This window comes from Ruditapes philippinarum, unplaced genomic scaffold (assembly GCF_026571515.1).
Source record: "Ruditapes philippinarum isolate M1 unplaced genomic scaffold, ASM2657151v2 ctg795_1_1_1_1, whole genome shotgun sequence".
NCBI lineage: Eukaryota > Metazoa > Mollusca > Bivalvia > Venerida > Veneridae > Ruditapes > Ruditapes philippinarum.
In genome coordinates, this window is record NW_026857770.1 from 922,528 (window position 1) to 936,402 (window position 13,875).

General features: G+C 36.4%; 1 protein-coding gene across 1 annotated transcript; it reads left to right on the forward strand.

The window, feature by feature from the left end:
* The first annotated feature begins 59 nt into the window (after window positions 1-59).
* Window positions 60-13,425, forward strand: LOC132750948 (twisted gastrulation protein homolog 1-A-like). The gene is made up of 4 exons (XM_060741042.1): window positions 60-221; window positions 1,181-1,419; window positions 3,395-3,586; window positions 12,732-13,425. Exons 2-4 carry the CDS (start codon window positions 1,206-1,208, stop codon window positions 13,043-13,045), a joined length of 720 nt encoding a protein of 239 aa, XP_060597025.1. The 5' UTR covers window positions 60-221; window positions 1,181-1,205; the 3' UTR covers window positions 13,046-13,425.
* The last annotated feature ends 450 nt before the right edge of the window (window positions 13,426-13,875 follow it).

Sequence of the window (13,875 nt, forward strand, 5' to 3'; positions counted from 1 at the left end):
TTCCCCCGGGCACGGCTGCACGTGGTGTACGGATATACACCGGGAATATATGGGTTTTATTCAGGTAACCTACACACGGGAGTAATCGTTCTTAATAGATTAAACAGGTAGCGCTGTGTTCAGGTGTATGAACTAAATCAACTTCGTACAAAACAAAGACTGTTTATATACACAGAGAGGTCGTCTGTGCTAACATGAATGTGATTTTATCGTGAAGCAAGGTAAATAATTTATTTCTCTTTTTATTAACAAGTTGATGAATGATGGACAAAGCGATTTGTTAAAATTAAAGAATAGACCAGGATGGGTTCTATTTTTGGCAGTTTTGACTTCAGTTGAAATGCAAAGTGGTTAGACACACTCACGTCTGTTTATATAATAGTCGCTCTGTGGGCTCGAACTTTAAAGGCGTCCTCGTGCTTTGCGTGAAAAAAGCTGCGTGAAGCACAAGTTAACATGAGGTGTCATGTTCTCGTGTAATATAGTTACCTTTAACTGACATGATAGTAGCACTGTGGTATATTTTCACTAGAAGCACTGGCAGTGCAGTGGCCTATACCTATAATAACTAACATTTCTCTATAATATATAAGTAGTTTATCTTTATCAAACAAACTATTAAATATGTATAAAAAACAAAGGAGTGTTTTAGACTTGTTTTCTGTATTAATTAAGTACTAATTTGCTTAAAACTCTTAAAGTTAAGATAAATCTCTTCGTAGACGAAAGTGCTAGTCACATTGATTTGACCTAAAATATGTTAAATCTTGTTATTTGTGCTATATAATAATATCCATACATTTTGTATATTAAATAAATTAAAAAAAAATGTAATTTCTTGTCATATTGTTGTAAACAATATTATAATATAGCACAAATAATAAGATTAAAATATTTAATATTTTAGGTCAAATCAATGTGACTAGACAGTAATTTTCCTCAATATGTAACACAGGCTCCTTGTAGGACTATTTTCAATTGAAATTTTCGTTAAAATCATGCAGTTTTCCTGAAAATCAGAACTTCCCCCAGCTTTCTTACTTTTCCAAATTAGCAATTTTAATGATAATTTTCCCAAAGATCAAGAGGCTAAGGCCTTTTCCCAAATTTTAAGTGAGAAAAACCACTGCTAGCACCTTGGGTTGTAGCATTTTATCATATTTTAACATGTCTTTTTCAGGACAGCAAGGTTCTGGAGACACAATATGAAGTTAATGATACTAATTGGCCTTCTGGGCGTACTCAGCCTGGCCTATATAGTACAAAGTTGTAACCAGTCGGTGTGTGCCAGTCTAGTTAGCAAGTGTCAACTTATCAAAAGTTGCGACTGTGATATGTCAGATAAGAAAAACTGTTCATGCTGTAGTAACTGTCAACTTTGTCTTGCCCAGCTCTACTCAGAGTGCTGCTCCTGTGTTGGTGAGTATACATGTATTGTAATGATCTTACACAGGCTGCCGGTACAGACGGAAGTGCCTAGCTTGATATTGCGGGAAACTGTTTACGATGGTTAGGAGGGTCTGCTGAGTTTCCGCTAAACAGTTTACCCGAGAGCTAGATATTCCTGTCTGTGCTGACAGCCAGTGTTTGCTTCTTTTTCTTGCAAATTACAAATTGATGATATTACCAAAAACATTTACAAAAACTAATGTTTACATTTATAACAATCATACTAAATTTAACATTTTAACAAATTAATCCTCTGTGCTATATATATCTCACATATATGCCACTGGTTGATCTTAATATTGATGATTGAAATAAAACATGTTCTGGACAAATGTTATATATATAAGACAGAAGTTTAATATACAGTCATAGTATATAAACAAATTCACTGTACCCTGTCTTGCTAGCCTATACAATTCAATGTATACCCTGATGTGTTACTTTCATTCAATGTTCCCTTCTTGGGAGCATAATTTATTTATTTCAACTTGAACCTTTCCTGCTATAACAGGATGTAGACTTGTAAAAAGTTATTTATATACTGTCTCTACAATATTTGCTATCCGGAACTAGGCAAATGTGGGTTTTTTCCAAGCTTTAATTGTAAAAGCTTCATGGTGCTTTTAATACTATTTGTAATAGATTAGTCAACTTGATGCTCTTAAAATTATTTTTGAACTTGTAGCGGTAAAAGTTTGTTAGTACCCCAGGATAAGCTGGGAAGAAAAACAAAAATATTCTTAATTTTCTCTGTGTTGTTTTAATATGACTAAGCAGATGATGAGAAATTGTAGTTTTTGTTGTTGATTTTTTATACCATGTGACATTTATTGTATCAGCCTAAACATGACATTTGTATATAAATGTCAGTCATATACCTTGTTTGTGGTAACATAATCATGATATTTAAAAGTTTACATTATGTATTATGCACATTTTGAATGTCAACTTTTGCTAATCAAAAAGATAAGACTTTTAAAATTATGGTTTCTTAAACAATTCTTTGAAAAATAGGGTATTGGTGGATTGATAAAACTCTGACTTTGTGCAATTTGGGGGAAAAAGTGGAAATAAAATATGATGTAATTGTAAATTTTGTAAAAATGTCATTATACCCATCTGACTAGTGCAGACCAAGATCATATTCATACCTGTATGGTCTGAATCTGATCATGGTCTGCACTGTTGGCTTTTGATTTTTACTTGCATGTACATGTATTATGAAATTTTATTGAATACTTTTGTCTAGAATAAAAATCGTGTCCATTAAAAAAACATTTGGCATGGCAAGTGTTAAGTTAATACCAAAAAATTTAAGTAGTCATATACATGTATGATAATAACTAGGAGATAATATACCTTTAATTCACCCTATTTCATGGGCTTGAAATTTTGTGATTTTGTCAAGAGGACATTGTTGTATGTTCTTAAATTGTTGGATGTCTTTATTTGCAAAAAGAAAAAAGGTTAATGAAAATGACGCGATGCAATAATAATCTGACAGCAAAATATTCATATAACAATGTCAATTTGTGCTTGATGTGACTGTCCAATGAGGGTCAACATTACAAATTTTAAACTAAGTAGTTTATTAGCTCAACTGTTCAGAGAATAGGTAGAGCTGTTGTACTAATCCAGGCATCAGCGTCTGGTTAAGTTTTTAATTTCCTTGCAACTTGGTGTCTCCAAATTAACTAAAAGGAATGGGTTGAAACTTTCCATACTTATTTGAGAGCATAATAAGAGGTCAATATCCAAGACCTATAACACTAACTTTAATATTTATACATGTAGATATATGGCCCTTTTTGAATTTAGAAAATTTTACATTTAATATCCAGGCTGTTGTTTTACTGTCAAGCACTTATGCTGTCATACCGACAGCTCTTATTGACATTTACGTTTATGTTGTAGTATTGAATTATCACTATTATTTTATTTCCAGATATGTGCCCCCATCCTGATCCAGAGGATAGTATATTTAAAACAAGTGCTATAGAAGTGATGTCAGACCCTATTCCCGAGTTGTTCAATGTTCTTACAGAAGAGGAAGATTATCTCAAAAGATGGACAACGCATAAATATCCAGTCTATTTTGAAGCACTTTATTCTAAAAAATTGAATTTAAAAGATATTGGTGAGTACAAAATTAAGATTTTACACTGTACTTTCTAAGCACTTTCTGTAGCAGGATGAACATTTGTTCATATTGGATTGGTAGTTAATCCATATTGGATTGTTTGTAAATAGTATCTTAAAGACACATTATACCTCAGAGTATCCTTTATGTGAAAGGGCAAACATGAGTTTTAATGTTTAAATAATGGTTTTAGAGCATTTTAGATGCTTATCAGTTAAAAGAAAGTAGGGCTAAATGTGAAACTTTGTCCTAAAAAAGTAGCAAAACGTAAAGAAAGTAGTATTTTGACTTCCATACAAAATACCATTACTATAACAGTTACTGTACTAATTGCCAAAAAGCAACAGAAGTAAAAATTGATCGAGAGTAACTTTTTGGAAGCTATTACAATAAATAAAAAGCTTTTGAGAAATTAAAAGAAGTATTTCTGGGGAATAATAGGCCTTTAAAGATTCTTCAATGTTATCAAGTCTTTTCACTCTTGTTACTAAGGTATGTGCAGACTGACCATGTCTTTAAGTTTGGTTATGCTTGTAGCATTAAAATTTCAGGCCAAAAGAATGTTTAATTGCAAATCGAAGAAAAAGGATGCTGGTCAAAAGTTTGTTAGTGTTAAGATTTCAGGAATTTTTATTTGGAGGGGAGGGGACAGGGGAAAGATAAAGGAATGTTTATTTTGATAAATTGAAGACAAAAGGCTGACAGGGCATGCATATTGGGAGAAATTTATCAGCCCAAGATGTCTCTCAGAAAAATAGAATAATTATGTAATAGGTGAACAATCTATTTCAGAAATATAATGTGAGCATTTACTATTGAAGTTTCAGAACAACAAAAGTCTTTCTTTTGTAATTATACAGTTAAATTGGCACACATTTAAAGCAGTATATTTATTGAAAGAAATATAGAATTGTTTTATATCCTCTGTAACCATTGACATGCATCACCGGCTTCCAATTTAATGTAATTTTAAACAATTTATGTATCAATTTTCTACCGCAAAAAGGCAAGCCAGTCCTTTGTTGTGACATTGAAATTATTTATGATGTTTATAACAAACACAAAAAATAAATTGATCTTTATTGAATTATCTGCATTCTGGGTATATTTGAAATAAATGATTATGTCAATTTGAAATTCTGAATACTGACAATTTTGAAGTTTACAAAAATAATTATTAAAGTTGATAGCAAATTGTGGAGAATTTTTTCAGACTACACATCTTTTTACATCAACTCACCTTAAGATTTACTTTTGTTATCATTAAATAATAAATATCATTTCAGTGTCTGGAACAGATTGTCATAATTTTGTACACTTTAAAGCAGCATGCCGCCAGATTTATGCTTATTTTCATGAAAATTTTGAAATTGTATATAATAGTTATATATTGTGAAGGGAACTTTACACTTTTGCAAACAGCACTTACAATATCTACGAAATTACTAAAAAGTGGTCAAAATATGCAAAAATAGTCACACAGTAGAAATATGATGATAAAAAACTGCACAATCAGTCATTAATCACACATAACATGTAAATTATTTGTTAAATATTTTCACTTTTCTTAAAATCTTAGAACATTTTTCTAAAGTTTGAATATTTTTCTAAAGTTTGAATTTTCTTGAAATATTCTGACTCATCTGGAGGCATGTGGCTTTGATGTTTTGTATGTGTAGATAAAAATTGATTGGGGTCATAACCCAAGTGTTTAAAAATAGCTTTAACCTTTTGAAGTTTAGATTTCTTATACAGAAGTCTTTGTATAGTTACACCATTTTCAGAATCTTGCACTGAATCCATGTTTAAAAAAAGCTTTGACTTTTAGATTTCTTATACAGAACTCTTTGAATAGTTACATCATTTTCAGAATCAAGCACTGAATGATATTGTAGGGAAAACCACCTGTTTGATAAACTAAACATAATAAACTTAATTGAAGACTTAAAGATGTTTAAACCTGATAGACAGACAGGGAGTAGATTGATAAACATGACAGGTGTTTACGTTGATCTTCTTACACAGGTGTTCCATGTCGACACAAAAATCTAAAATGCTTGTTTGAACAAAGAGCACTTGAACCTTTGATGAAGTGGGGGAAAGTGAGGTATTAGACATTTATAAAGGCTGTTTGAAGTTGGGATTTGTTTAAACTTCTACTCTGAAAATTGAAATTGTTGAGGTAAATTAAGTAATAAAAGTTTTCTTGTATCTACTGAATTTTTTTTACTGAAATTTTTTAGCAACTGACTGGATCTATAAATGCACTTACTGTCCTAAATTTGAAACTTATAATTGTGTAAAAAAAATTTTTTTGAAGGCTTTTGAAAGAAATTTCAATTACAAAATACATATGTACATAATTTGGAGTACATGTACATTGTACCATTGTAAAGCTCAGTAGCTTTCAAATGCTCTGTCTTTTTTATGTTTTTGTTTTGATGATGTTCTGGGTACAGATAGAGAAAAATGTGTGTTCTGTTCTGTTTTTATACTGGTAATATAGGCAATCACTTCATAAGAGTTCATTCAAATCAAATTTCTTTTTTTAAGGTGTTGAATACAAATGAATAATGAAATGCAAATAATAACAGAGAAATACCTCTTTTGTTTTTGGTTATTTGTTCTTTGTTGAAATATACCATTTATGTTACACTGCTTCAGACTGTAAAAAAAAAAAAGAAATTGGTGTACTACTAAGTGGTTTAGGTGGTCATCATTTTTACATACCTACGTATATTTTGAGCCATATGTGCTGTGAATGTCACAGGGTAAGAAAAATGTGTGAGCTTTTCCCCCGGGTTTTCATATATTCTCCCCTTTAAATAGTAAAACATTAAAAACCCCAAAAACATAAAGTTTCCCTTTAAAGAAACCCAAAATTTTTTCCAACATCCCTTTAATCTATTTTTGGGTTTAAAATCTTGCCCCCAAAATATTTTTATGGTTAGAATAAATGAAAAAAAACGGGGCCCAAATTACGATTTAAAAATTTCCCAATTTATGATCATACTGTACCCAAGGTTTGATTACCCCAAAAAATGCCAATCTAACTACATATTCTTAAAGTGCTCATTTGATGCCCTTTAATTTAAATTTTAGATTTTTTTCCCATAGATAAAACTGGGGCATTTAAAAATGAAAAATTTTGCAACAAACAGCAAAGATATATAAACTAAAAAACTAAATTGAAAATTTATTTTTTTGTGTGTTTGTTCTTAAGATTTGATAATACTGATGTTAAATTAGGGTTCAGTATAATATTATGAATGGCATTGAATTAAAAGATAGGAAATTTTGGGGAAAACTGGAAATCTTCGGTTAATGTGCAGAACTATATTTTGAATTGCATTGAAGACATTTAAGTAAATAGTAATCTTAATTTAAACTTTTAACTTTAAGCTAAGCTTGGGTATGACAAAATTGTAGACATGTCCGGTTTCTTAAGAGATGCTTGTGGAGAAATTGGTTTTTACTGATTAGTTTATAAATTATAATGTAGGAAATCTGGTTAGGTTGACCGACCACCAAGAAATGACCTAAAAGTTGTTCAAATTGGTGTATAACATAACAAATAATCCTGGACAAATAATTAATACTGTCATATCAGAAAACATGGTAGGGCTGGTACTTTTAATGTGTGGCAGACAAATAAGTCACTTAGATTATTCCAAAATTATCTCCCCCCCCCCACCCCCCAATCTCTAGGCTAGGTTGTTTTAATATCGACTGAGTCAAGCACTTTTAAGACATTGTCTGTATGTGGCAAAGTTTATATCACTGATGAGTTATATGTAGAATTTATATAAAATGTAACATGTGTACATGTATTACGTGAATTATTTGCAGGAAATTGTTTTAAACATATTTTTTGAAAACCAGGATTGGTGTGTTTTTGGGATTCTTTTATCTAGTTTAGAATTTCTATTCAAGCTAAGCACTGGCTAGAAGTTTGATATATTTCAAGGTTGTTGGACCAGTTTACCTTCTCAAGATGAAAAATTTAGCAATATTTACCACAGGCATGTTATATATGATTTCATATAATACAAAAATACCATTAAGTAATTATGGAGTGTATCTGGTATATAAAAATAGAACTGTGTTTACAATGAAACTGATCATTAGTGATAGATGTTGGGGAGATCAGGGGATGATCAGCCAGACAGATATTGAATAAAATGTAGAAACAAAAAATGATTACTAAAAATCTGCTGTGGAATGTATGATCTAAAAACCACATACATGTAGTTCACTGTCTTGAAAGAAAAAAACAACCCAGTTTACTTGTTTCTTAACTGAAGGTGTATCAGATGACCAACTGATAAAAACACTTTGAGGTCATATAGTGCACTGATTTTTAACAAATTGACCCTGTTAGGTATTGAGTCATTTACCATGTCCATTATTGTGGTTATAAAGGATTGTAGAGCTGTTTTTTTCCAATGCCCGACTACCTATAACAATAAAATGGTCTAATTAATCATTAAGTCCTTACCTTACTAAATTTGTGAGACAGACTTCAGCTGATTTGAAATAAGATGGCTTGATAAGTATTGTAAATTGATTTTAAAAAAATGCCACCAGCCTGCTTGTGTATACCACCTACAGCCAGGCCACAAGCCTGCTTGCCTATACCTCCCAGAGTCAGGCCACAAGCTGCTTTACTATACCACCTACAGTCAGGGAACCAGCCTGCTTGTCTATACCACCCACAGCAAGGCCACTAGCCTCCTTGCCTATACCACCCACAGCCAGGCCACTAGCCTCCTTGCCTATACCACCCACAGAAAGGCCACTAGCCTCCTTGCCTATACCACCTACAGTCAGGCCACTAGCCTCCTTGCCTATACCACCCACAGTCAGGTCACTAGCCTCCTTGCCTATACCACCCACAGTCAGGCCACACGCTGCTTGCCTATACCACCTACAGTCAGGCTACTAGTCTCCTTGCCTATACCACCTACAGTCAGGTCACTAGCCTCCTTGCCTATACCACCTACAGTCAGGCCACTAGCCTCCTTGCCTATACCACCTACAGTCAGGCCACAAGCTGCTTGCCTATACCACCTACATTCAGGCTACTAGTCTCCTTGCCTATACCACCTACAGTCAGGTCACTAGCCTCCTTGCCTATACCACCTACAGTCAGGCCACAAGCTGCTTGCCTATACCACCTACATTCAGGCTACTAGTCTCCTTGCCTATACCACATACAGTCAGGCCACTAGCCTCCTTGCCTATACCACCTACAGTCAGGTCATTAGCCTCCTTGCCTATACCATCCACAGTCAGGCCACCAGCCTGCTTGCCTATACCACCTACAGTCAGGCCACCAGCTGCTTGCCTATACCACATACAGTCAGGTCACTAGCCTCCTTGCCTATACCACATACAGTCAGGCCACCAGCTTGATTGTCTATACCACCTACATTCAGGTCACTAGCCTCCTTGCGCCTATACCACAATACAGTCAGGCCACCAGCTTGATTGTCTATACCACCTACAGCCAGGCCACTAGTCTCCTTGCCTATACCACCCACAGAAAGGCCACTAACTGGCTTGCCTATACCAACCCACAGAAAGGTCACTATGCCTCCTTGCCTATACCACCTACAGTCAGGCCACTAGCCTCCTTGCCTATACCACCCACAGAAAGGCCACTAGCCTCCTTGCCTATACCACAATACAGCCAGGCCATTAGCCTCCTTGCCTATACCACCCACAGAAAGGCCACTAGCCTCCTTGCCTATACCACCTACAGCCAGGCCACTAGCCTCCTTGCCTATACCACCTACAGCCAGGCCACTAGCCTCCTTGCCTATACCACCTACAGTCAGGCCACTAGCCTCCTTGCCTATACCACCTACAGTCAGGCCACTAACTGCTTGCCTATACCACCTACAGTCAGGTCACTAGCCTCCTTGCCTATACCACCCACAGAAAGGCCAGTAGCCTCCTTGCCTATACCAACCACAGAAAGGCCACTAGCTGCTTGCATATACCACCTACAGCCAGGCCACTAGTCTCCTTGCCTATACCACCCACAGAAAGGCCACTAACTACTTGCCTATACCACCTACAGTCAGGCCACTAACTGCTTGCCTATACCACCTACAGTCAGGCTACTAGTCTGCTTGCCTATACCACCTACAGTCAGGTCACTAGCCTCCTTGCCTATACCACCTACAGTCAGGTCACTAGCCTCCTTGCCTATACCACCTACAGTCAGGTCACTAGCCTCCTTGCCTATACCACCTACAGTCAGGTCACTAGCCTCCTTGCCTATACCACCTACAGTCAGGTCACTAGCCTCCTTGCCTATACCACCTACAGTCAGGTCACTAGCCTCCTTGCCTATACCACCTACAGTCAGGTCACTAGCCTCCTTGCCTAAACCACCTACAGTCAGGCCATTAGCCTCCTTGCCTATATGACCTACAGTCAGGTCACTAGCCTCCTTGCCTATACCACCTACAGTCAGGCCACTAGCCTCCTTGCCTATACCACCTACAGTCAGGTCACTAGCCTCCTTGCCTATACCACCTACAGTCAGGCCACTAGCCTCTTGCCTATACCACCTACAGTCAGGCCACTAGCCTCCTTGCCTATACCACCTACAGTCAGGCCACTAGCCTCCTTGCCTATATGACCTACAGTCAGGTCACTAGCCTCCTTGCCTATACCACCTACAGTCAGGCCACTAGCCTCCTTGCCTATACCACCTACAGTCAGGCCACTAGCCTCCTTGCCTATACCACCCACAGAAAGGCCACTAGCCTCCTTGCCTATACCACCTACAGTCAGGCTACTAGCTGCTTGCCTATACCACCCACAGTCAGGCCACCAGCCTCCTTGCCTATACCACCTACAGTTAGGTCACTAGCCTCATTGCCTATACCACCTACAGTCAGGTCACTGGCCTCCTTGCCTATACCACCCACAGAAAGGCCACTAGCCTCCTTGCCTATACCACCTACAGCCAGGCCACTAGCCTCCTTGCCTATACCACCTACAGTCAGGCCACTAGCCTCCTTGCCTATACCACCCACAGAAAGCCACTAGTCTCCTTGCCTATACCACCCACAGAAAGGTCACTAGCCTCCTTGCCTATACCACCCACAGAAAGGCCACTAACTGCTTGCCTATACCACGTACAGTCAGGCCACTAGCCTCCTTGCCTATACCACCTACAGTCAGGCTACTAGCTGCTTGCCTATACCACCTACAGTCAGGCTACTAGCTGCTTGCCTATACCACCTACAGTCAGGCCACTAACCTCCTGGCCTATACCACATACAGTCAGGCAACCAGCTTGATTGCCTATACCACCTAGTCAGGCTACCAGCATGCTTGCCAATATAACCCAAAGTCGGGCCATCAGCCTGATTGCCTATACCACCCACAAAGTCAAGTCAGCTTGATTGCCTATACAACCCACAGTCAGGCCATTGGTTTCCTTGCCAATACCACCCAAATAGTCAGGCCACCAGCCTGCTTGCCAATACTATCCAATTAGTCCGGCCACCAGCCTGCTTGCCTATACTTTTCACAATAAGGCCACCAGTCTGCTTGCTAATATCATCCAAATAGTCTGCCCACAAGTCTTCTTGCCTATACCACCCTACTAATAGTCATGCCACCAGCCAGTTTGCCTATACCACTTACATGCCAATACCATCCAGATAGTTTTCCCACCAGTCTTGCCACTACCATCTAAATAGTTATGGCACCAGCCTGCTTGCCTATACCACTCACAATCACCAGCTTGCATGCCAATACCACACAAACAGTCAGGCCACCAGCCTTCTTGTCTACACCACCCAAATGGTCATGCCACCTGAGCCTGCTTTCCTATACAACCTAAAGCTTCTTCACTAATACCACCCAAACTGTGGGACCTTGATCCCGGAGTGTTTTCTACCAGGAGAGACCAATAACCTTAAAATAAGGCTTGTGCTTGGGTCCTTGATCCTACTAGGAGAGACCACAACTACCCATGTAGCCTCATTTATATCTCTATATAATATATAAGCATGCATCAAAAATAATACTTTCACAAAGAAAGCAGTTTGCAAATTGTCATGTTGAGTCTGTCTCAATTTGTGTGTGAAATCATAAAATTTTATACGAATACCCTGACTAGAACTTGAAGGAACATATTTATATTGAATAATATAAATAGAGGAAGAAATTCTTACAGATTTAATGTATTAATGGAAAATTTAACATTTAATAAAAGCAAGTTTTTGTCTGATTGAAATGTTGGAACATTATCAATTTCTAGCTTTTCTTGAGTTACTGAATTTTTTACATTATAGAAAATCTATCATCATTATAAATCAATTAGCATGAGATAGACAAGTTTTAATGTCTGATACAATACACTGATGTAAAACCCATTAAAGTAAAAATCTGAACTATCTAACTTTACGTTGAATTTGTTTTGATACATAGAAATGTATAAATTTTAACTTAATTGAAAGATTTAGCCCTGCTTTGAAGTTGAAACTCTTAGGGTTTAATAAATGTGGAAAAAAGATGTACTAGACAAAATTCAAATACAAGTACATGATACACCAATATTTCAGTTAAATTACTTAAGTTTAATTTGACAAATTTATGTTTTTTTGGATTTTTTTTACTTGTTTATCTTTTTTTATAGGAACTTGGTCTCTTTATATCTTATGAAGACCAAAGAAGCTTAGTTGAAAAGAATTTAAAGTTTTTTTTATGGGGAAAATAATCATAGCATGTTATCTTTTACCAGTATCCAGTTAAAGACAAGATTGCACACTATCATATTTTTATTTGAGAGCAATGACAGAAACCTTATTATCATAATTTTGTTTTCATGTGAGGGAGCTATCCAGCTAGCTGACAGATGTTGATGGGTCTACTCAGGTGCACACTTGTGGCTGAAATATGCACAGAGCGGCACCTGAGGTCTTCCTCCACCAGTAAAGCTGGGAAGTCTCAATATGACTTATACTGTGTTGGTGCAATGTAAAATCCAACCAAAAAAAAAATCATTTTGTTAGGCGGTTAGTAAACAAGAGGTGAATACATGTATATCTGTATTAGAATTATTATTGATAATTGTTTTTTGTCTTCACTAATAGATGTTTTTGTTTTGTTTCAGAACATGATCTCTCAGATGGGCTGTCTCACAGTAAAACTAACTGTACTGTCGCATTTATGTCTAAGTGTATGTCAATGAACAAATGTAAACAGTCGTGTAAATCCATGGGGGCGGCCAAATACCGCTGGTTTCAGAACGCTGGGTGTTGTCAGTGTATCGGGGACACCTGTATAGACTACGGTCTGAATGAACCAATGTGTTTATTATGTAAGGACGACACAGAAGATGAAGAAGAAGCTTCTAAAAAGGTTCCTGAAATGGAAATAAATTTAGAGGATAAAAAAATCGAACAAGACGTCAAAGATGGGGTATAGCAGTTGATAAGAAGTAGTTGAAATACTGATACTGACAGTATAAAAAGTGATATAAGTGTTGTGAATTCAGTGATAATGTACATGTATAATGCAAGTTGTTAGATAAGATACATGTAGGAGTTAATGTAAAGAAACAAGAAAAACCATTGAACACACAGGAATGGTCTTAAACTGAATATGGTTAAACTTGTTACAGAAAGGTTAAGTGTGTATATATCTTTAAAATTACTTGTTTAAAGAAAGGAACATAATTTTAATGACTGAACCAGGAGTGGTTTTATATTAGATAAAGAAATGTTTACACACCAATTTACTTTATTTACACAAATTACCCCCCAGCTACCAACCCAGAAAATTCATTTTCCTCATGAATTATTGTTGGGGTACTTGTTTGGAAAAATTGAAACTCTTTTACTTGCCTAACTTTAACCTGTGATTAAATACCCACCCGATAAAGTTTGATGGGGGATGAGGGCTGGGGAGGGGGTTTATACCGGAACCACTTTGTCATGTTTATGGGTCTGTCATTCTGTCTCCATGTTTCAGCTCTATAAATCCTATAGCCCTCAGGATTTTCTTCAGACTAGGTGGTAATGCTCACCTCAACAAGGTGACGTGCAAGGTCTTTCTTCAAACTTCATGTAGCTCTAATGCTCATCTTGGCAAAATAATGATAGGATGGACCTTCATAAAATCCTAAATCATAGAGTTGGTGGCAGAATTCTTCACTCCTTTGACAGCTCTTGTTACTTTTTCAGGTTTTTATGTAATCAATGTTTCATTGACTTGTAATAAAGAAAATCTATCTTAAGGCTTTATAAAGAACACAA

Excerpts from the sequence above, each read along its gene's own strand:
- LOC132750948 (XM_060741042.1), top strand. The coding sequence starts at position 1,206 with ATGAAGTTAATGATACTAATTGGCCTTCTGGGCGTACTCAGCCTGGCC. Across the intron at positions 1,420-3,394 it reads AGAGTGCTGCTCCTGTGTTG|ATATGTGCCCCCATCCTGAT; the intron begins GTGAGTATACAT and ends TTTTATTTCCAG. Across the intron at positions 3,587-12,731 it reads ATTGAATTTAAAAGATATTG|AACATGATCTCTCAGATGGG; the intron begins GTGAGTACAAAA and ends GTTTTGTTTCAG.